The sequence below is a fragment of the Pristiophorus japonicus genome, chromosome 9, assembly GCF_044704955.1.
Source record: "Pristiophorus japonicus isolate sPriJap1 chromosome 9, sPriJap1.hap1, whole genome shotgun sequence".
Taxonomy (NCBI): Eukaryota; Metazoa; Chordata; class Chondrichthyes; family Pristiophoridae; genus Pristiophorus; species Pristiophorus japonicus.
The window spans coordinates 147,708,674-147,733,703 of record NC_091985.1 but is presented as its reverse complement, the minus strand read 5'-3'; the positions used below and the strand labels follow the sequence as shown (position 1 = coordinate 147,733,703).

Below are 25,030 nucleotides of genomic sequence, written 5' to 3'. Positions count from 1 at the left end.
GAATCGGGGTCACAGGAGGTACTACCCGTCACAGGGTTTACTGACAGAGATTTAGCATTCTTGCCCTCTCGGAAGAGCAGTGCTTCGGCAGACTGAGGTTGTCGCATCAGGTGATGGCAGACATCTGCAGTCTCCTACAGGAAGACCTGCTTCCTGCTGGACCTGGTGGCCATGTATTACCAGTGGATTCGAAAGTGGCCACTGCCCTCAACCTTTCGCCTCTGGATCCTTCCAGCGCACTACTGGTGACATATCCAGGATATCCCAGTTGACTGCACATTAATACATAAGGCCGGTCACTGATGGATTATTTTCCTGGGCTGACAATTACAAAAATATCCCCTGTGATGACAATAGCCAGAATGAGTGGGCACTGGGATTCGCCTTTCTGGCTGGATTCCCCTAGGTACAGGGTGCCACCAACTGCACACACAGGACAATCCGAGCACCACCACAGCAACCAGGCGTTTTTATAAAGCACAAAGGATATACTTCCATCAGTGTGCAGCTGGTGTGCAGCCACAGGAAGAGATTCATGCAGGTCTGCACCAGATTCCCCGGGAGCTGTCTTGAAGCCTTCACACTGAGGCAGTCCAACATCCCAGACCTTTTCATTCCAGGAAGCAGACTTGAGGGCTGGCTCGTAGGAGACGAGGAAAACCCACTTCAAATCTGGCTCATGACACCATTGAGGAACCCAACCAATGAACCGCATGAGTGCTACAAGTAGAGCCATATGACCACTAGGTGTGTCATCGAGCAAGCCATTGGAATGTTGAAGATGCACTTCAGGTGCAAGATAGGTCTGAAGGCGCCCTTTAGTACTCGCTCGCAAGGGTGTCCAGATTGATAGCGATGTGCTGCGTCCTGCACAATATTGCACAGCAGCGAGGATTGCAGGTGGAGGAGGAAGACAAGGCTCAGCACTCGTCTTTGGATGAGGAGAACATGGAGGAGGAACAACAGGAGGACAAGGTGGAGGAGAATGAAGATGGGGCATCCATCACCAAACCAGCCGCTTACATCACTGCCAGGGATGCCCTAATATTGTGATGGTTCACCGAATATGAAACATAATGAATGGAATGCTGGAGTCCGATCCACCACCTGCACCAGCCCCCGCCCCACCCCCCCGCCCCCCATTCCCTTTGCACTGAACAGTCCTTCCATTGCTCATCCACCCACTGGACATCCACCCAATGGGTCACGGCATTTATTGACATTCATCATGAAGTAAGTGAAAGGATGAGTTGGCTCTCGGGAACCAATAACAGGCAAGAAGTGGATGTGGTCAAAATCATTACCTTCTATGTAGCATTATATAAAAAAGGAAACTTAACATAACATTTGTCAAGCACCCATGTGCATACTCTTGGTGAATTACAATTTCTTCAACTTGTGCTTCTACATGGTGCATCCCCTGTAGCTTCAGCAGAGGGAGAGGTTGGCTGCTCAGATCCCTGCGCCTGACTGCGGAGTTGCTTTTGGCCATCTGGAGACAAGGCAGCATATTGGGTACTGGCTGGGGTGGTGCGGGGGGTGAAATTGGTGAGAGGTGGGAGCGCTTTGAGTAGAGTCCCTACTTCTATGTCCCCTTTTGCCATTACCCATCCTCTTGGCCAGCGCTGCATCACTCCAGCACTCTGCTGCAGATCAGATTGCTGAAGATCAGTGACGCATTGTAAGGCCACGGATAAGGTAGCTGTCATCATGCTGAAGGCAGCAGACACATTGACATCCAAAGTCTGCACAGCCATGGTCATGGCTTGCATGGACTCATTTAAGAGCCATGCCTGAAGCTTCATGGAGACAGCCACTCTCTCCATGGCAGACATTCTCACAATTCCAGACATTCTCACAATTCCCTGTGTCACCAATCCACTAGCGATCGAGTTATCTCCTCCATTCTCTCCACTATTGGGTGGAGTGTGTGTGGCTCGTCTGTCAGTACCTCACTAAGTTGCTGATGTACCTCTAGCATTCTCTTTAACGATAGTCCACGGGGTTCAGCATCTGAACAGAACTTGCAGAGTATTGTGCCCCCCCTCTCTCCCCGCCACCAATGCAGACTCTCCACAGCTGTCCCTGCTGTTAAGTTCAGAATAACTCCACAAGACAGTGTTGTAAGCTCAAACCATTGTGACCTTGGTCTCTTTAATGTAACTCCAAAGTGAGGAAGCAGCATGGTGGATTGCCTTTTATACCTGCTTGCCCAGGGTGCACAGGTGACCCTTAGGTCTCCCACAGGTGTGCCCCCTGGTGGCAAGTCTTACACATTGGTGAGGTTTGCATACATAACATCACTCCCCCCAAAGTCTTATGTACAAGTTATTTACAGGTTGAGGCGATCTGGCGCTCTGCGTTCCTGGGTCGATCACCTGAGTTGAAGTCCTGGCATGGGTGAGTTGGTCAGATCATTCCTGCACGGCAGCGCGGCTGGTCTGGTCGGACTGTCAGGCATGGTGATTGACAGCGAGGTCGATTGCTGGTTGGGTGTGTGTTGGTGGATCATGGATGGTAAAGTCTTCTTCAAACTGTTCTTGGTTGTCAGTGAATTGCAGTTTGATCTGATCCAAGTGTTTTCTGCATGTTTGCCCATTCAACAGTTTAACAACAAACACTCTATCCCCCTCTTTGACTAAAACAGTGCCAGCAATCCATTTGGGACCATGACCGTAATTGAGAACAAACACAGGATTGTTAACCTCAAAGTCACGTGATACATCCGCGCGATCGTGGTACGCGTTATGCCGGTGCCACTGGGTTTCTATGTGATCATTAAGATCTGGGAGAGCCTAGTTTTGAGTGCTCTCTTCATTAACAATTCTGCATGGGGAACCCTGGTGAGCGAGTGGGGGCACGTTCGGTAGCTGTGCAGGACCCAAATAACCGGGTCTGCAAAGAGCCGTCTATTATGCATTTCAAGTTCTGCTTGATGGTTTGGACTGCCCATTCCACTTGACCATTGGATGTGAGCTTAAATAGGGCAGACCTGACATGCTTAATGCCATTGCGGGTCATGAACTCGTTGAATTCCGAGCTGGTGAAACACGATCCATTGTCACTAACAAGGACGTCGGGCAAACCGTGGGTGGCGAACATGGCCCAGAGGCTTTCAGTGGTGGTAGTAGATGTACATGATGACATTATTGTACATTCAATCCATTTATAGTAAGCGTCCACTGCTACTAGAAACATCTTTCCTCGAAAAGGGCCAGCAAAATCTACGTGGACCCTGGACCACGGTTTGGAGGGCCATGACCACTGGCTCAGTGGGGCCTCCCTGGGTGCGTTGCTCAACTGTGAGCAAGTGTTGCATTGGTGTACGCATGACTCCAATTCGGAGTCAATGCCGGGCCACCAAACTTGGGATCTGGCAATAGCCTTCATCATGACTATGCCTGGGTAGGTACTGTGTAGGTCACGTATAATCATTTCCCTGCCTTTTTTTGGCAAAACCATGCAATTACCCCATAGGAGACAATCCAATTGGATGGACAATTCATCCTTACGTCAGTGGAATTTCATCTTGCATTTCCCCGGGAACCGCCGACCAGCCCCCATTAAGGATGCAACTTTTTACTCGTGATAGCACAGAGTCTTGGCTAGTCCCGGTCCTGATCTGGCGAGCCGTGACAGGTGACCCCTCGCTCTCAAAAGCATACATTACCAAAAACAAGTCTGCGGGTTGCGCCATTTCCATCCCGGTGGTGGACAATGCTAACCGACTGAGGGTGTCAGCGCAGTTCTCAGGTCTGTGGCGGATTATATAGTCATACGCAGACAATGTTAGAAACATAGAAACATAGAAAATAGGTGATGTAGTCGGCCATTCGGCCCTTCAAGCCTGCACCACCATTCAATAAGATCATAGCTGATCATTACCTTCAGTACCCCTTTCCTGCTTTCTCTCAATGCCCCTAGATCCCTTTAGCCATCAGGGCCATATCTAACTTTCTCTTGAATATATCTAAGGAACTGGCCTTAATAGCTCTCTGCGATAGAGAATTCCACAGGTTAACAACTCTCTGAGTGAAGATGTTTCTCCTCATCTCAGTCCTAAATCGCTTACCCCTTATCCTTATGTGACCCCTGGTTCTGGACTTACTCAACATCGGGAACATTCTTCCTGCATTTAACCTGTCCAATCCTGTCAGAATTTTATATGTTTCTGTGAGATCCCCTCTTATCCTTCTAAACTCCAGTGAATACAGGCCCAGTTGATCCAGTCTCTCTTCACATGTCAGTCCTGCCATCCCGGGAATCAGTCTGGTGAACCTTCGCTGCACTCCCTCAATAGCAAGAACGTCCTTCGTCAGGTTAGGAGACCAAAACTGAACACAATATTCCAGGTGAGGCCTCACCAAGGCCCTGTACAACTGAAGTAAGACCTCCCTGCTCCTATACTCAAATCCCCTTGCTATGAAGGCCAACATGCCATTTGCCGCCTTCACTGCCTGCTGTACCTATCTTTGGATGCGGGACGAAGCATTGGTGTTGATACCTTTGCTTTCTGAGAGCAGTGAAGTAAGCAGTTTGTGGTCGGTTTTGAGCTCAAACCGGAGACCAAATAGGTATTGATGCATTTTCTTAACCCCATATACACATGCTAACGCTTCTTTCTCAACCATACTGTAGGCTCTTTCAGCCTTGGATAAACTTCAGGACACATATGCAACCGGTTGCAGTTTGCCTGACACATTTGCTTGCTGTGACACACAACCGACCCCGTACGACGACGCATCACAAGCTAGTACTAAATGTTTACATGGGTCATACAATACAAGTAACTTGTTAGAGCATAGCAGGTTTCTGGCCTTATTAAAGGCTGTCTCTTGAGATTTACCCCAAACCCAGTCATCACCCTTGCGTAGCAATAAATGTAAGGATTCCAGCAAAGTGCTCAACCCCGGGAAAAAGTTACCAAAATAGTTGAGGAGTCCCAGGAACGAGTGCAGCTCCATCACATTCTGTGGTCTGGGTGCATTCTTGATGGCCTCCGTCTTGGAGTCCGTGGGTCTGATGCAATCTGCCACAATCTTTCTCCCCAGAAATTTAACCTCTGGCACCAGGAAAACACACTTGGAGCATTTCAGCCTGAGTCCCACTCTGTCCAGTCGCTTTAGAACCTCTTCCAGGTTGTGCAAGTGTTCGGTGGTGTTGTGACCAGTGATCAAGATGTTGTCTTGGAACACCACGGTGCATGGAACAAATTTCAGCAGACTCTCCATGTTCCTCTGGAAGATGGCAGCAGCCGAAAGAATCCCAAAGGGGCATCTGTGGTACACGAACAGTTCTTTGTGCGTGTTGATGCACGGCAATTTTTTGACGGTTCAACCAGCTCCTGTGTCATGTAAGCAGAGGTTAGATCTAGCTTGGTGAACGACTTCCCCCCCTGCTAGTGTTGCGAATAGGTCCACCGCTTTAGGTAGTGGGTACTGGTCCTGTAACAAGACTCGGTTGATCGTTACCTTGTAGTCCCCGCAGATTCTGACCATCCCATCGCTCTTTAGCACCGACACGATTGGACTGGCCCACTCGTTGAACTCGACTGCCGATATGACTTCCTCTCGCTGAAGTCTGTCCAGCTCGATCTCGACTTTCTCTCGCACCATATATGGGACTGCTCGGGCCTTGTGATGAATGGGCCGTGCCCCAGGAACAAGATGGATCTGCACCTTGGCGCTTGTGAAGTTGCCGATGCCTGGCTCAAATAACGGCCGGGATTTGTTTAGCACCCGGGCACACAAGGCGTCATCCACCGAAGACAGTGCTTTGATGTCATCCCAGTTCCATCGGATCTTTCCTAGCCAGCTTCTGCCGAACAGCATTGGGCCATCGCCTGGTACAATCCATAATGCTAAATCATGCACCATTCCGTCGTACGATACTTTCACTGCCGCACTGCCGATAACAGGTATGAGTTCTTTGGTGTAATTGCGCAGAGATGTGTGTATCAGGCTCAGTTTTGGCCTCTGTGCCTTGTTGCCCCACAGTTTCTCAAAAGCATTCTGGCTCATGATTGATTGACTCGGCCCCGTGTCCAATTCCATGGAGATTGGAATGATGTTAAGTTTAACTTTTAACATTATCGGAGAGCTTATGGTGGTGAAGGTGTGTACCCCATACACTTCCTCTTCATCCTCAGGTTGAGTTGCCTCTCCTGCTCATTCAGCGTGATCCGCTCTGGATCGGTCGTCCTCTGCTGACTCTGCCACGTGGTGAGTCAGAGGTCATTTGCACATTTGCTGGAGGTGTCCCATTGTTCCACAGCCCTTGCACACATAGTGCTTGAATTGACATTGATGGGCTCTATGACTGTCCCCGCAGTACCAACATGGTGTTAATGGATACGCATTCACACCCCACAGCGGCCTCTGAGTCACCCTAGGCCTGACCTCTGCAGTCATGCAGGCCCTGCCATGTACAGTTCTGCCTGTTGAAAACATTATTTTATGCACAGTACTTGCCGGTGAGCTTCGATGCTGTGAAGATATCTGTTTCGTGTTGTTGCTCGTGGATATGAAATCCTTGGCTATCGCGATGGCCTTGCTCAGATCTAGGGATTCGGCAGACAGCAGTTTGTGAAGAATGACCTCGTGGCCGATTCCAAGCACGAAAAAGCCCCATAACATTTCCCCCAAAGATCCAGAAAATTCGCACTATCCCACAAGGCGTCTTAGGTGGGCGTTCTGGTCCTCGGAGCGATGGTGCATGTAAAAGCGATACCTGGCCATTAGGATGCTCTCCTTCAGCTTGAGGTGTTCCCGAACCTGCATGCACAGCTCTGTTTAAGTCTTGTCCATTGGTTTGACCGGTGCCAGTAGATTTTTGACGAGGTCATATATCGAAGACCCACATATGGTGAGGAGAATCGCCCTGCGCTTGACCGCCATCTCAGCCATGTCCAGCTCATTGGCCATGAAGTACTGGTCAAGATGCTCAATGAAGGCTTCCCAATCATCACCCTCAACAAATCTCTCAAGAATACCAACGGCAGCCATTACCGCATGAAAGTTCGTGATCTGTAACTCGTCGCCAGTTGTTGAATTCAGAATACCTCCACAAGATTGTGTTTTAAGCTCAAACTGATGTGACCTTGGTCTCTTTAATGTTGTTCAAAAGTGAGGAAGCAGCATGGTGGATTGCCTTTATACCTGCTTGCCCATGGTGCACAGGTGACCCTTAGGTCTCCCATAGGTGTGCCCCTGGTGGCAAGTCTTACACATTGGTGAGGTTTGCATACATAACACCTGCCACCAGAGTCTACACTTGTGAGGTGTGAATCACCAGGTGATAACCCAACAAACTCTCTAACTGGACCCACTGAAGTGCGAGTATCTGCACTGGGGCATGGTTGTACGTGCACCCTCAGAAGGAATGAGGTCCTCTGAGGAATCATCATCATGGATGACCTGCAACACTTGCTGTACACATGAAGGCCCTGGGAAACAAAAGAAAGAAAAATTATTTGGTGACGATCTCCATACTCAGTCTTCTCATCGTTCAATCATTTATGAAATGAAGTCAGCATATCTGTGTGCAAGATATTTGTAATTCTGTCACCAGCTATCTGCTCTCCATCTCTGACTGAGAGGGCGCAGATGTGCCACTTATCTCCAAGGCATCCTCCTCTGCATCTGTGAGCTGTACTATTTGTGGCGGGCCACCTCCAGTCCTGTCCCTTTCCCTTGTGTTTTACGCTGTCTTCCACAAAGGGTGAAATAACAGACCTGTGAGTGAGTGAGGGTGAGGTATTCACCCGATGGATTTGGTGTCTGTGACCATGAGACACATGCATTACATTGCATCAGGATTGGGGTGAGTATCAATGGTGGATGGATAAATGTGGAGGTGATGAAGTGCATAGAAAGAGAAGGCTGCTGAAAGTTGTGTGGGTGAGGAGTGATGTGATGGAGAACACTTAACAAGACAGAGTGAAAGGGTTTGAAGCACAGGATGTAGCTGAATCAGCAAATGCTCTCACTTTTCCTGACCCCTGGTTAGGTCATAAATCGTTTTCTGCATTGCATCCATGGCTTAGGCACAATGCTCCTGCTGCTCACCACTCAGCTACCCCCAACCACGCCTTTCGAGTGAGAGCAGCAAATTTCTTCCTCCCATTGCTGGGAAATGTATGTCCTTCCTCCTCCTGACTGCACCCAGCAGTAATTCCAGCAATGCGTCATTCAATCTGGGTGCTGCCCTTGCTCTATGTCCACCATCCATCCTGAACACCTCCAATCTCCATTTGTGCACCGTCCCCTTAAATACAGCTGAAATCACATTATGCAGATGCACAACACGCCCGCGTCGTACCTTGGAGATGCCAAACCCAGAAGTCAAAATTAATTAGTGCATTTGAGTTGAGAATGCAGGTTCCAACCCACTCAATTGATTTTCCCCACGCAATTCCACCCCCCATCCCCTCCGCATGGAAGCCACTTTCAGATCAATATCGCAGCCTACATGTTACCAAAGGAGACTATGTGGTCAACGTAATGATGATGCAGTAGAAGGAACACTGAGCGCATATTCAGCTTCGGAACAAGAAAGGATATTTCAAAAGAGGATTAATGATAGTAATATTCAGAGGATAGGCTATTGTAGTATTCGTCTGCCCGTATCCTAACTCACACCAAGTCACGCTCACCCATCACCCCTGTGCACGCTGACCTACATTGGCTTCCGGTTAAGCAATGCCTCGATTTAAAAATTCTCATCCTTATTTTCACATCCCTCCACGGCCTTGCCCCTCCCTATTCTCTGTAATCTCCTCCAGCCCCACAACCCCATAAGATGTCTGCGCTCCTCTAATTGTGCCCTCTTGAGCATCCCTGATTTTAATCACTCAGTCATTGGTAGCTGTGTCTTCTGCTACCTGGGCCCCAAGCTCTGGAACTCCCTGCCCAAACCTCTCCATCTCGCTACCTCTCCTTCCTCCTACAAGGCGCTCCTTAAAACCGACTCTTTAACCAAACTGCCTGGGGACGTTCCACTACTTTAAAGGCGCTATATAACTAAAAGTTGTTGTTGTAGTATTCAGATGATTGACTAGGGGTACAGTAGTGTAGTGTTTATGTTACTTGATTAATATCCAGAGGCGTGGACTAATGATCCTGTGTGGCACTACTACCGTGCTAAATGGGATAGATTCAGAACACATCGAGCAGCGCTGTGGGCCATCAGTAGCAGAAGAATTGTATACCACCACAATCTGTAACCTCATGGCCCGGCATATCCCTCACTCTACCATTACCATTAAGGCAGGGGACGAACCCTGGTTCAAGGAGAAGTGTAGAAGAGCATGCCAGGAGCAGCAACAGGCACATCTAACGATGAGGTGCCAATTTGGGGAAGCTACAACACAGGACTACATGCATGCTTAACACTGGAAGCTATAGCCAGAGCTAAGCGATCCCACAATCAACAGATAAGATCAAAGCTAATAGGAGGAGGAGGCTCCATGAACATCCCCATCTTCAATGATGGCAGATGTGCTCATCCACACCTCATGCCAAGGTGTTCCAGAACATCCGCAACACTGGTATCTAACCGACAATGTGGAAAACTGCCCAGGTATGTCCAGTCTACAAAAAGCAGGACAAATCCAATCCGGCCAATTACCGCCCCATCAGTCTACTCTCAATCATCAGCAAAATGATGGAAGGTGCCGTCGACAGTGCTATCAAGCGGCACGTACTCACCAATAACCTGCTCACCGATGCTCAGTTTGGGTCCCACCAGGACCACATGGCTCCAGACCTCATTACAGCCGTGGTCCAAACATGGACAAAAGAGCTGAATTCCAGAGATGAGGGGAGAGTGACTGCCCTTGACATCAATGCAGCATTTGACCGAGTGTGGTATCATGGAGCCCTAGTAAAACTGAAGTCAATGGGAATCAGGGGAAACACTCTACTTGCTGGAGACATACCTAGCACAAAGGAAGGTGCTTGTGGTTGTTTAAACCCAATCATCACAGCCCCAGGACATCACTGCAGGAGTTCCTTAGGGCAGTTTCCAAGGCCCAACCATCTTCAGCTGCTTCATCAATTACTTTCCCTCCATCATAAGGTCAGAAGTGGGGATGTTCGCTGATGATTGCACACTGTTCAGTTCCATTCGCAACTCCTCAGATAATGAAGCAGTCCATGCCCACATGCAGCGAGACCTGGACGATATTCCGGCAAGTAACATTTGTGCCACACAAGTGCCAGGCAATGACTATCTCCAACAAGTGAAAGTCTAGCCACTTCCCCTTGGCGTTCAACGGCATTACCATCGCCGAATCATCATCATCATCATAGGCAGTCCCTCAAATCGAGGATGACTTGCTTCCACGTCAAAAAGTTCCCAGGTGTTTCAATGAAGGACCCAAAATTCCAGGTCTCGAACTAAATCTTGAAGGGTGGAAGATGCCTGTGCTTGTATCTTTTTTTAACGTGTGGTGGCCGTTGCACACCAGCCATCACCGAATCCTCCACCATCAACATCCTGGGCGGTGGGGGGGGGGGGTGGTTGGGGCGTGGGGGGGTACTGCGGTTCACCATTGACCAGAAACTTAACTGGACCAGCCACATATATACGCTGGTTATAATAGCAGGTCAGAGGCTGGGTATTCTGCAGCAAGTGATTCATCTCCTGACTCCCCAAAGCCTTTCCACCATCTACAAGGCACGTCAGGAGTGTGATGGAATACTCTCCATTTTTCTGGATGAATGCAGCTCCAACAACACTCAAGAACCTCAACACCATCCAAGACAAAGCAGCCCACTTGATTGGCACCCCATCTACCACCTTCAACATTCACACCCTCCACCACCGGCGCACCGTGACTGCAGTGTGTACCATCTACAAGATGCACTGCTGCAATTCGCCAAGGCTTCTTCGGCAGCATCTCACAAACCCACGACATCCACCACCTAGAAGGACAAGGGCAGCAGGCACATGGGAACACCATCACCTCCGAGTTCTCTTCCAAGTCACACACCATCCTAACTTGGAAATATTTTGCTGTTCCTTCATCATCGCTGGATCAAATCCTAGAACACCCGCCCAAACAGCACTGTGAGATTAGCTTCACCACACAGACCACAGCACGTCATCAAGGCGGCTCACCACCACCTTCTCAAGGGCAATTAGGGATGGGTAATAAATGCTGTCTTGCCAGCGGCGCCTACATCACATGTATTGTATCTGTAAGCACTCTAGTAATGACTCCACGAGGTAAGATATTGTACTTGAACTGTGGTGACCTTAGTCCATTTATTACAGCTCCTGAGTGAGGATACAGCATGGTGAGCTCCCTTTTATACCTGGTTACCTGTTGTGTACAGGTGACCCTTAGGTCTCCACCAGTTGCGCCCTCCAGTGGTACAAGCATAGTGTATATAGTGTGAAGGTACATTCAGTAGTCTTATGTAACTGTACATTGAATGTACAGGGAGTATACTTATATTATACATACACAACATCACTTTCCCCTAAGTCTTGTGCCTCTTGCCTTTGCACTGTGTGCCTAGACTTGAGTGCAAAAAGCCCTTGCACCTTGTCTATGCTTTGACTTGGTGCTCTCCCTGTTGACCCCCAAGTCCTTATTGCCATAACATTGGGAAATGGTCAGCAGTGGACAGTTAGAGGTTGCGGTAGGGGTTGAGTTGGTTCCGGGTGTGATCCATGTGTGTCCATGGCTACATACATCCATTTCCCCCCCCCCCCCCACCTGCATACATAGACCATGTGTGTGGCTCAACACCTGCCTGTGCATACATGTACAGAAAGAAACAACAACAAAAAAAGGAACATAGGATTAATTACATCACTGTTTGGGTTCTGCAGTCGTGGAACAAGTACATTTTAAAGGTGAGGTACATATGTGGTATCACAGTCTTGCCCCTGGGTTGTGTAGGTGGGTGAGGGCACTAGTTCCAGAGTGACCGGACTGTGTCCAGGTTGTCTGATGGCGGCACTGCACCCCCTGCCAGCTGGGTGGGCTCAGATCACTCACCTGGCTGAGTCTCAGGGGCTTTACCGTTGCCTAGTGGTGGGCAGAGCCACAGGAGTGTGTGGCCTCCCTGTCCTCCTTTGAAGGCTGCAGTATCTCCCTGCTGCCCTTTAACGGTAGTGGGAGCCTGGTCGTCCCAAGTTCCGTTGGGAGGGCTGGAGGGTGCTAGCTTCTTGCTCCCAGTACTGGCCCTGGTGGCCAGAGAGGTAGAGCCCTTCTGGGGCAAGGTACCGGTAGTGGTGCCTTTGCCATCCACTGATCGCTGGCCCTGCAGCTGGTATGCTCCGTGTGTGACCATGCTCCCTGGGGCATCACATTGGTCCTGGAGGAGCAAGCTACATGATCGGGTAGCTCGCTGGACCTGGGTGCTTCTGACGGGAGGCTGCCCTTGGTTTTGTCAGCGTACATGTAGAACCTGGCATCGCACATCCTTACTTCATTTACTGTCATAATACATTGGCTCCAACCGCAATCGCCCGTCTCAACATGGTTAGTTACATTTACATACTTGCATTTGTCAATTACATTGCTTATATGTGTATCACCGACATCGCTGTACAAAGAGTGGAACTGTTTCTTTAATTGTGATGGGTTGCCAGTCTCCTTTAAGAGGGCCTTGCAATCTTTACCCCAATCCGGTTCGCTGCTCGGCATCACATGTTGCTCCATCAACGCTGCCCCTCATGGTCTGGCCGCCGCCATCTTTACTTCAGGCGCTTCACCTCGCGGTGCAGGCGCCATCTTCTTTCTCTCCATGAGGTAAGCTGTGGTGATCCTTTTTTCCCCAGGTTCTGCCACGGAAACAGGGAAGTTGCCTTCTGCACCGATTTTCTTCCTCCGGAGTCCTGGAGCCTGGAAGATGAGGTCGGGTCGTTTCGGCCGGATCATCTCGCTGTTGGGTTGAGCGGTCTGGGTCAGCTCCACGCAGTCGAGTTGGGCGGCTGGTTTTTCAGGTGTTCTGTTGGATCCAATTTCGGGGCCACGGAGGACGTCGATCGCCAGAGGTTAGAGGTTTTCTCAGCTCCAACAGATCTATTTCATCCATCTTCTTCCCAGCAACGTTGGACCATCAACGATCCACAAAGGTAACTTGTGCATCGCGCCGTCATGAGACACCTGGACATCCACGCTGCCAACGACTGGAATGGTGTCTTTTGTGTGGGTGAGCAGCTTCACTTGGATCAGGACCATTTTAAGTCGTTCGACTGGATTGTCCCAGAGTTTCTTAAAAGCCGCCTGATTCATCAGTGACTGGCTCGCCCCTGTGTCCACCTCCATCGTAACTGGAACACCGTTGATTTCAACATCCATTTTCAACGGAGAACTCTCGGTGGAGCAGGTAAACACTCCGTACACCTCTCATGGGGCTGAGCTGCCTCATGCACTCTCTCTTCATCATCGCTGGAGTCCGGATGGTCGGCCAACTCTTCATCGACTCGGTGAGTACAATTTATTTTGCACATTCGCTGGAGGTGTTACAGCCTTTGCAAGTATAGTCTTTGTAGCGGCACTGGTGGCCCTGTGATTTCCTCCACAGCACCAGCATGGGGTTGGCCGGTTGGCCTCAGGGTTGCGGGATTCGGGGTTCTGTTCTCTCTACCCTGAGAGAGACCGCTTGCAGCAGTCTTGCCTCTAAAAGGCACCAGTTGGTTCACAGTACTTGCCGGGTTAGAATCCTGGGGGTGAGTCATCCGCTTGGAATCGCAGGCCGAGGCCATGAACGCCTGGCTGACGTTAATTGCCTTCTGCAGAGTGACCGTGGTGTCCGCAGAAAGCAGCCTGTGGAGAAGGCCCTTGTGGCCACTTCCAATAACGAAGATGTCCTGCAGCGCTTCGGTGAGGTGGTCGCCAAAATCACACGGTGCAGCCAATCGGCTGAGGTCTGCAGCATATTTTGCGATTTCTTGGCCTTCGGGCCACCGGTGGGTGTAGAACCGGTGTCTGGCTGTGAAGATGCTTTCTTTAGGTTTAAGCTGTTCCTGTATCATCGTTACGAGCTCTGCATATATTTTGGTTGTTGTCTTCGCTGGGGCTAGCAGGCCCCTGACGAGACCATAGACGGTGGGCCCACAACTGCTGAGCAGGATAGCTCTGCGCTTGTCAGCCAGCGAGGTCGGGGTGTCTCCCGCCAGGTCATTCGCAATAAAGAAGTGTTCGAGCCTTTCCACAAAGACCTCCCAGTCTTCCCCATCGGCGAATTGTTGAAAGGTGCCAAGGTCAGCCATTTTCGCGTGGAAATTCGTAATCTCGTCGCCAGTTATTGTGTCTGTAAGCACTCTAGTAATGACTCCACGTGGCAAGGTATTGTACGTGAACTGTGGTGACCTTAGTCCATTTATTGCAGCTCCTGAGTGAGGGTACAGCATGGTGAGCTCCCTTTTATACCTGGTTACATGTCGTGTGCAGGTGACCCCAAGGTCTCCACCAGTTGCACCCTCCAGTGGTACAAGCATAGTGTATACAGTGTGAAGATACATTCAGTAGTCTTATGTAACTGTACATTGAGTGTACTGGGAGTATACTTATATTATACATACACAACACCATGGATGAATTAAAAAAACTATATTGTATTCAGAGGCGTATCTATAGTAATATTCAGAAGATTGACTATAATGGTCATCATCATAGGCAATCCCCCGAGGAAGACTTGCTTCCACTCTAAAAGTGAGTTCTTAGGTGACTGAACAGTCCAATACGGGAATTACAGTCTCTGTCACAGCTGGGACAGACGGTTGTTGAAGGAAAGGATGGATTGGAAGACTGATTTGCTGCACCTTCCTTCCACTGCCTGCACTTGCTTTGTGCATGCTCTCGGTGCGAGACTCGAGATGCTCAGTGCCCTCCCAGATGCTCTCCCTCCACTTAGGGCAATCTTTGGCCAGGGACTCTCAGGTGTCGATGGAGATGTTGCAAATTATCAAGGAGGCTTTGAGGGTGTCCTTGAAACATTTCCTCTGCCCACCTTGGGTAGGTCGAGTGTGATCAGTGCTTCAATTCTGGGGATGTTGGCCTGATCGAGGACGCTAACATTGGTGCGTCTTTCCTCCCAGGGGATTTGTAGGATCTTGAGGAGATCTCATTGGTGGTATTTCTCCAGCAACTTGAGGTGTCTGCTGTACATGGTCCATGTCTCTGAGCCATACAGGAGGGCAGGTATCACTACAGCCCTGTAGACCATAAGCTTGTTGCCAGATTTGAGGGCCTGATCTTCGAACACTCTCTTCCTCAGGTGGCCAAAGGCTGCGCTGGCGCACTGGAGGTGGTGTTGAAGCTTGTCGTCAATGTCTGCTCTTACTGATATTAGGCTCCCGAGGTATGGAAAGTGGTCCACGTTGTCCAAGGCCGCGCCGTGGATCTTGATGACTGGAGGGCAGTGTTGTGTGGCGGGTCAGGTTGGTGGAAGACCTTTGTCTTGTGGATGTTTAGTGTAAGGCCCATGCTTTCATATGCCTCAGTGAAGATGTTGACTATGACTTGGAGTTCGGTCTCTGAATGTGCGCAAACGCAAGCGTCGCCCACGTACTGTAGCTCGCCGACAGAGGTTGGGGGGGTCTTGGACCTGGCCTGGAGGCGACGAAGGTTGAACAGGTTCCCACTGGTTCTGTAGTTTAGTTCCACTCCAGCGGGGAGCTTGTTGACTGTGAGATGGAGCATTGCAGTGAGGAAGATTGAGAAGAGGATTGACCTGATGATGCTGCCCTGCTTGATCCCGGTCCGGACGTGGATTGGACCTGCAATGCATCCGTTGGTCAGGATCACGGCTTGCATGTCGTCGTGGAGCAGGCGGAGGATGGCGACAAACTTTTGGGGGCAGCCGAAACGGAGGAGGACGCTCCATAGTCCCTCGTGGTTAACAGTGTCAAAGGCCTTTGTAAGGTCAAAGAAGGCCATGTACAAGGGTTGGTGCTGTCCCCTGCATTTCTCTTGCAGTTGTCGTGCCGTAAAGATCATGTCCATTGTACCCCGTAGTGGACGGAATCCGCACTGTGACTCCGGGAGGAGCTCTTCAGCCACAGGGAGAAGACGGTGGAGGAGGATTCTAGCGATGACCTTTCCATTGGCTAATAATAGGGAAATTCCTCTGTAGTTGCTGCAGTCGGACTTGTCCCCTTTTTTAAAGATGGTCACGATTATTGCATCTCTGAGATCTCCCGGCATGCTCTCCTCCTTCCAGATGAGAGATATGAGGTCATGCATTCGTGCCAATAGTGCCTCTCCACCATACTTTACTGCCTCAGCGGGGATTCCATCTGCTCCTGATGTCTTGTTCTTGAGCTGATGGATGGCCTTTTCTACCTCGTGCAGGGCTGGGGATTTGCTGAGATGGTGGCAATAGCATGCTGCAGGATGGAGTCGAGGACATTCGAGTCAAAGGCAGAGTCTCGGTTAAGGAGATCTTCGAAGTGCTCCTTCCAGCGGGTCCTGACTGCCTCGGTGTCCGTGATGAGTGTCTCCCTGTTCTTGGCCAGCAGTGGGGTGGGGCCTTGGCTGCTTGGGCTGTAGGTGGCCTTGACTGCAGTGAAGAATCCTCGCACATCATGGCTGTCAGCCAGCTGTTGAACCTCCTGTGTTTTCTCCACCCACCATCTATTCTTTAGGTTTTTTTGTTGGACCTCGGCCTTAAGCCATATGTAATGCTGCTTTGCTGCTCCCGCGTTGGGTTGTTGTTTTAGGTTCAGAAATGCATAGTGGTTATGTTACTAGATCAGTAATCCAGAGGCCTAGATTAATGATCCGAGAACATAACTTTAAATCCCATCACGGCAGCTGGTGAATTAAAATTCGGTTAATTAAATAAACCTGGGACAAAAAGCTAGTATCAATAATAGTGACCATGAAACTACTGGATTATCATAAAAATCTATTGAGTTCACTAATGTCCTTTAGGGAAGGAAATCTGCCGTTATTACCTGGTCTGGCATATATGTGACTCCAGACCCATGAATCATAATTGCCTTCTGAAATAGCCTAGCAAGCCACTCAATTATATTAAACCACTAGGAGAAACAATAATAATAAAACTTGTTTGACTACCCGGCATTGACTCGGCACCAGATTTAGATGCAGCAAAGGCACACCCAGCCCAGTTGACCCTGCAAAGTCCTTCTCACTAATATATGGGGTCTTGTGCCAAAATTGGGAGAGCTGTCCCACAGACTAGTCAAGCAACAGCCTAACATAGTTATACTCACAGAACCAATCATTTCAGCCAATGTCCCAAACTCCTCCATCACCATCCCTGGGTATGTCCTATCCACCGGCAGGACAGACCTACCTGTAGGGGTAAAAGGAAGACTTTTCTTCCTCAAGGTGGATGCCCTGATATAAGGAATCGACACCTGCCCTCTCTTGTATAGCACCCATGGAATCACTCAGACTAAACCTTGGTTCAACCGGTTTTTATTCAAGCATGCAGGGGAAATGTTCCGATGAACACTTCCTCGATCAGAGGTTTTACAATTACAATTCTACAGTTGTTCGAGGGATGCGACCCTCCTACAAAACCACCGATTGGCCTACTGCTCAGACTGGCTCTGAGTGGTTCTCCCCCACCTGTCCATCTCCCATGGTGTCACCTTTGCCTCAGTTTCTCATGACGTGTTGATTAACTTTGTTTTCCAGGGTGGTGCCTCCTTCTCCCTCTCCCAAGAACTCTAGTCAAAACTACCAGTTAATACCATCCTGTTCCCATGCTGCTATAATCTATGTCCCCAAACATTTGTGTCCTTGTTCTGTACTGAATATGTACGTTTCCATGGGTCTGTTCTAAGGTTAATCCCAAGGATGGTCCATTAACCATCAAGCATTGCTGCTTCCCTCTTTTTAACCCAATGTAAGCGAGTGTATAAGCGTGCTTTACATACATCAGCGAGTTTTACATAATTAGTCAATATTACAATCCCTACCGTAAGAAAGAGGAACTCCTGATTTCTCAGAACCTCCTAATACTGATACGCCCTTTTAATCTGGACCATTTTATGTGTCAGATCAATTCACGACCTTCATTATCCCCATTCATGACCCTCGGTCTGTTTCGATTCCAGTGACTGTTTTTTATCCCCTTACACTACCAAAGGTGGCGGCACAGTAATATACAGTTTGGAGGGAGTGGTCCTGTGTGTCCTCAACATTGACTCTGGACCCCATGAAGTCTCATGGTACAGGTATCAGGTCAAACATGGACAAAAAAACCTCCTGCTGATTACCACCTACCGCCCTCCCTCAGCTGATGAATCAGTACTCTTCCATGTTGAACACCACTTGGAAGAAGCACTGAGGGTAGCAAGGGCACAGAATTTTCTCTGGGTGGGGGGCTTCAATGTCCATCATCAAGAGTGACTTGGTAGCACCACTACTGACACGAGTCCTGAAGGACATAGCTGCCAGACTGGGCCTGCAGCAGGTGGTGAGAAAACCAACATGAACAAAAAATCTACTTGACCTTGTGCTCACAAATCTACCTGTCGCAGATGCATCTGTCCATGACAGTACTGATAGGAATGAGCACTGGACAGTCCTTGTGGAGATGAAGTCCCGTCTTCACACTGAGGACACCCTCCATCGTGTGGTGTGGCACTCCCAATGTGCTAAATGGGATAGATTCAGAACAGATCTAGCAGCTCAAAGCTGGGCATCCATGAGGTGCTGTGGGCCATCAGCAGCAGCAGAATTATATTCCACCACAATCCATAAATTCGTGTCCCAGCATATCCCTCACTCTACCATTACCATCAAGCCAGGGACTAACCCTGGTTCAATGAGGAGTGTAGAAGAGCATGCCAGGAGCTAGGAGCTAGCACGGTCCTGGATTTTAATAAACAAACACAGAAAGACAACCTGGACAAACCATGCTCATGTGTGTGTGTGTGTGTGTGTGTGTGTGTGTGTGTGTGATTATGTGACTTATTCAATGACCAACGTAAATTAAAATATAATAGTTAAAAAAATTAGGTGCCAACCTGGGGAAGCTGCAACACAGGAGTACATACATGCAAAACAGCAGAAGCAGTATGCTATGGACAGAGCTAAGCGATCCCACAATCAATAGATCAGATCAAAGCTCTGCAGTCCTGCCTCATCCAGTCGTAAATGATAGTGGGCAATTAAACAACGAGCGGGAGGAGGTTACACATAATATCAAAAAATGGCTGAGCGCACTGTATACAGCAAAAGTTATTGGCCCAGACAACATTTCGGATGTCATGCTGAAGACTTGTGCTACAGAAACATTCGCATCTCATGCCAAGCTGTTGCAGAACATCCCTAACACTGGCATCTAGCCAACAATGTGGAAAACTGCGAAGTACTTCCTAGCCATAAAAAGCAGGACACATCCAATCTGGCCAATTACCACCCCATTAGTCTACTCAATCATCAGGATTGACTGTAGTAATATTCAGAACATTGACTAAAGTAATATTCAGAGGATTGACTATAATAATATTCAGAGGAATGACTGTAGTAATATTCAGAGGAATGACTATAGTAATAGTCAGAGGATTGACTATAATAATATTCAGAGGAATGACTATAGTAATATTCAGAGGAATGACTATAGTAATATTCAGAGGATTGACTATAATAATATTCAGAGGAATGACCATAGTAATATTCAGAGGAATGACTATAGTAATAGTCAGAGGAATGCCTATAGTAATAGTCAGAGGATTGACTATAATAATATTCAGAGGAATGACTATAGTAATATTCAGAGGAATGACTATAGTAATATTCAGAGGATTGACTATAATAATATTTAGAGGAATGACTATAGTAATATTCAGAGGATTGAATATATTAATATTCAGAGGATTGAATATAGTAATATTCAGAGGATTGATTATAATAATATTCAGAGGATTGATAATGATAATATTCAAAGGATTGACGATAACAATATTCAAATAATTGACTATAGTAATATTCAGAGGATTGATTACAATAATATTCAGAAAAATGACTATAGTAATATTCAGTGGATTGATTATAGTAATATACAGAATAGTCAGAGTATTGACTATAGCAATATCCAGAGAATTAACTGTAGTAATATTCAGATCATTGACTATGGTAATATTCAGAGGATTGACTGTAGTAATATTCAAATAATTGACTATAGTATTATTCAGAGGATTGATTATAGTAATATTCTGAGGATTGATTATAGTAATATTCAAAGGATTGACTTCTGTAATATTCAGTGGATTGACTATCATAATAATCAGAGGAGTGACTATAGTAATATTCAGAGGATATATTATAATAATATTCAGAGGTTCGAGTATAGTAATATTAAAAGGACTGATTATAGTAATATTCAGAGGTTTGATAATACTGATATTCAGAGGATTGGTTACAGTAATATTCAGAGGATCGATTATAGTAATATTCAGAGGATCGATTATAGTAATATTCAGATGACTGACTTTAATAATATTCAAATAATTGACTATGGTAATATTCAGATGATTAACTATAATAATATTCAGAAGACTGACTTTAGTAATATTCACATAATTGACTACAGTGATATTTAGAGGATTGATTATAGTAATATTCAGATAATTGACTACAGTAATATTCAGTGCAGTGACTATAATAATATTCAGAGGATTGATTATAGTAATATTCAGGGCATTGATTATAGTAATATTCAGAGGATTGATTATAGTAATATTCAGAGGATGGTCTTTAGTAATATTCAGAGGAATGTCTATAGTAATATTCAGAATAATTGCTACAGTAATATTCAGAGGAATTACTACAGCAATATTTAGAGGATTGAGTATAGTAATATTCAGAGGATTGAGTATAGTAATATTCAGAGGATTGACTTTAGTAATATTCTGAGGATTGACAATCGTAATATTCAAAGGATTGATGATAATAACATTCAGAGGATTGATTATAGTAATATTCAGATCACTGATTAAATTAATATTCAGAGAATGACTTTAATAATATTAAGAGGATTGATGATAATAATATTCACATAATTGACTACAGGATATTTAGAGCATTGATTATAGTAATATTCAGATAATTGACTATAGTAATATTCAGTGCAGTGACTATAATAATATTTAGAGTATTGATTATAGTAATATTCAGATGAATGTCTATAGTAATATTCAGAGGAATTGCTACAGTAATATTCAGAGGAATTACTACAGTAATATTCAGAGGATTGAGTATAGTAATATTCAGAGGATTGACTTTAGTAATATTCTGAGGATTGACAATCGTAATATTCAAAGGATTGATGATAATAACATTCAGAGGATTGATTATAGTAATATTCAGATCACTGATTAAATTAATATTCAGAGGAATGACTTTAGTAATATTAAGAGGATTGATGGTAGCAATATTCAGAGGATTTACTGCAGTAATATTCAGATGATAGATTATAGTAATATTCAGGTCATTGACTTTAGTTATATTCAGAGTATTGACTATAGCAATATTCAGAGCATTGACTGTAGTAATGTTCAGAGGATTGACTATAGTAATATTCAGAAGACTGATTATCGTAATATTCAGATCATTGACTTTAGTAATATACAGAGGGTTGACTATAGTAATATTCAGGTGATTAACCATAGTAATAGTCAGAGTATTGAATTTAGTAATATTCAGAGGATTGACTATACAAACATAAAAACAGTAGTAATATAGTAATATTCAGAGGATTGACTTTGGTAATGTTCAGATCATTGACAATAGCAATATTCAGAGGATTGACTAAAGTATGATTCAGAGCATTGACTATTGTAATATTCAGAGGATTGACTTTAGTAATATTCTGAGGATTGACAATCGTAATATTCAAAGGATTGATGATAATAACATTCAGAGGATTGATTATAGTAATATTCAGATCACTGATTAAATTAATATTCAGAGGAATGACTTTAGTAATATTAAGAGGATTGATGGTAGCAATATTCAGAGGATTTACTGCAGTAATATTCAGATGATAGATTATAGTAATATTCAGGTCATTGACTTTAGTTATATTCAGAGTATTGACTATAGCAATATTCAGAGCATTGACTGTAGTAATGTTCAGAGGATTGACTATAGTAATATTCAGAAGACTGATTATCGTAATATTCAGATCATTGACTTTAGTAATATACAGAGGGTTGACTATAGTAATATTCAGGTGATTAACCATAGTAATAGTCAGAGTATTGAATTTAGTAATATTCAGAGGATTGACTATACAAACATAAAAACAGTAGTAATATAGTAATATTCAGAGGATTGACTTTGGTAATGTTCAGATCATTGACAATAGCAATATTCAGAGGATTGACTAAAGTATGATTCAGAGCATTGACTATTGTAATATTCAGAGGATTGACTTTAGTAATATTCAGAGGATTGACTAAAGTAATATTCAGAGGATTGGCAATAATAATATTCAGAGGATTGACTATAGTAATATTCAAATGATTGATTATTGTAATATTCAGATCATTGACAACAGTAATATTCAGATCATTCACCATTGTATTATTCAGAGGATTGATTATAGTAATATTCAGTTCATTGACCTTATTAATATTCGGAGGATTGAATTGATTAATATTTAGCGGATTGACATTAGTAATATTCAGATCACTCACCATAGTAATATTCAGAGGATTGACTTTAGTAATATTGAGAGGAATGATTACAGTAATATTCAGAGGATTGACATTAGTAATGTTAAGAGGATTGTCTATAGCAATATTCAGAGGATTTACTACAGTAATATTCAAATGATTGATTATTGTAATATTCAAATCATTGACAACAGTAATATTCAGATCATTCACCATTGTATTATTCAGAGGATTGATTATAGTAATATTCAGTTCATTGGCCTTATTAATATTCGGAGGATTGAATTGATTAATATTTAGCGGATTGATATTAGTAATATTCAGATCACTCACCATAGTAATATTCAGAGGATTGACTTTAGTAATATTCAGAGGAATGATTACAGTAATATTCAGAGGATTGACATTAGTAATGTTAAGAGGATTGTCTATAGCAATATTCAGAGGATTTACTACAGTAATAGTCAGACAATTGATTATCGTATTATTCAGATCATTGACTTTAGTAATCTTTAGAGGGATGTCTATAATAATATTCAGATCATTCACCATAGTAATATGCAGATCATTGACTTTCGTAATATTCAGAGGATTTATAGTAATATTCAGAGGATTGACTTTAATAATGTTCTGAGGATTGACTAAAGTAATATTCAGAGGATTGACGATAACAATATTCAGTGGATTGATTATAGTCAGTCAAAGGTGGTCGCTTGAAACGAGGTTGACTTGCTTCCATTACAAAAAAAAGGATGAGTTCACAGGTGTTTTGAAAGAAGAACGCGAACCACTTCCTCAAGGGTGAAAGATGCCTCTGCGTGGATTTTTTTAACGTGTGGTGGCCATTGCACATCAGCCACCACACGGGCTTGAGAGAGCTAGGTCGTGGTTCAGTGGCAAGGATTATCCAAGACAACTGGAGACCTGCTCTGCTGCACGGACCCAGTGCGCACACATATCGCAGTGTGGGCTGGCCCGTGCTGCCCTTGGGCCCCTGGCACCGAACTCACGCCTCCCCTGGGCCCCGATCACATCCCTCCACAGTCTCTCACAGCTCCTTCACCCCGACCTCGCCGCTCCTGCTGCATCTGCCCATGATCCAATCACCGACATGGACCTTGCTAACGTCATTGATTATAGTAATACCCAGAGGATTGACTATTGTAATATTCAGAAGGTTAATTATAATAATATTCAGAGGATTGACTATAGTAATATTCAGAGGATTGACTATAGTAATATTCAGAGGATTGATTATAGTAATAGTCAGTGGAATGACTTTAGTAATATTCAGATCATTGACTATAATAATATTCAGAGGATTGACTATGGCAATATTCACAGGATTGACTATAGTAATAATCACATCATTCACTATAGTATTATTTAGAGGATTTACTATAGTAATATTCAGAGCATTGACTATAGTAATATTCAGAGGATTGACAGTAATAATATTCAGAGGATTGACTATAGTAATATTCAGAGCATTGATTATAGTAATATTCAGAATATGGTGTTTAGTATGTCTATAGTAATATTCAGAGGAATTACTACAGTAATATTCAGAGGATTGATTATAGTAATATTCAGAGGATTGCTTATAGTAATATTCAGACGATTGATTATAGTAATATTCAGATCACTGATTAAATTAATATTCGGAGGAATGACTTTAGTAATATTAAGAGAATTGATGGTAGTAATATTCAGAGGATTTACTACAGTAATATTCAGAGGACTGATGATAATAATATTCAGAGTATTGATTATAGTAATAATCAGACAATTGATTAACATAATATTCAGATCATTGACTTTACTAATATTCAGAGGGTTGACTATAGTAATATTCAGATGATTAACCATAGTAATATTCAGAGTATTGAATTTAGTAATATTCAGAGGATTGATTATAGTAATATTCAGAGGATTGACTATACAAACATAAAAACATAGAAAATAGGTGCAGGAATAGACCATTCGACTCTTTGGTCCTGCGTCACCGTTCAATAAGATCATGGCTGATCATTCAACCTCAGTATCCCTTTCCTGCTTTCTCTCCATACCCCTTGATCCCTTTAGCCATAAGGGTCATATCTAACTCCCTTTTGAATATATCTAACGAACTGGACTCAACAACTTTCTGTGGTAGAGAATTCCACAGGTTAACCACTCTCTGAGTGAAGAAGTTTCTCCTTATCTTGATCCTAAATAGCTTATCCCTTATCCTTTGACTGTGACCCCTGGTTCTGGACTACCCCAGCATCGGGAACATTCTTCCTGCCTCTAACCTGTCCAATCCCGTCAGAATTTTGTATATTTCTATGAGATTCCCTCTCATTCTTCTAAACTTCAGTGATTACATGCCCAGTCAATCCAGTCTCTCTTCATATGTCAGTCCTGC

General features: G+C 45.1%; 1 protein-coding gene across 1 annotated transcript; it reads left to right on the top strand.

The window, feature by feature from the left end:
- The first annotated feature begins 2,747 nt into the window (after window positions 1-2,747).
- Window positions 2,748-20,547, top strand: LOC139273933 (dynein heavy chain-like). Its single transcript, XM_070891003.1, has 2 exons — window positions 2,748-2,843; window positions 19,771-20,547. The coding sequence occupies exons 1-2, from the start codon at window positions 2,748-2,750 to the stop codon at window positions 20,545-20,547; spliced, it is 873 nt and encodes a 290-aa protein (XP_070747104.1).
- The last annotated feature ends 4,483 nt before the right edge of the window (window positions 20,548-25,030 follow it).

What these genes read in the sequence shown, in the direction of transcription:
- LOC139273933 (XM_070891003.1), top strand. Translation starts at nt 2,748, where the DNA reads ATGCCGGTGCCACTGGGTTTCTATGTGATCATTAAGATCTGGGAGAGC. An exon ending in ATTCTGCATGGGGAACCCTG is followed by an intron (nt 2,844 to 19,770) that starts GTGAGCGAGTGG and finishes AATAATATTTAG; the next exon opens with AGGAATGACTATAGTAATAT.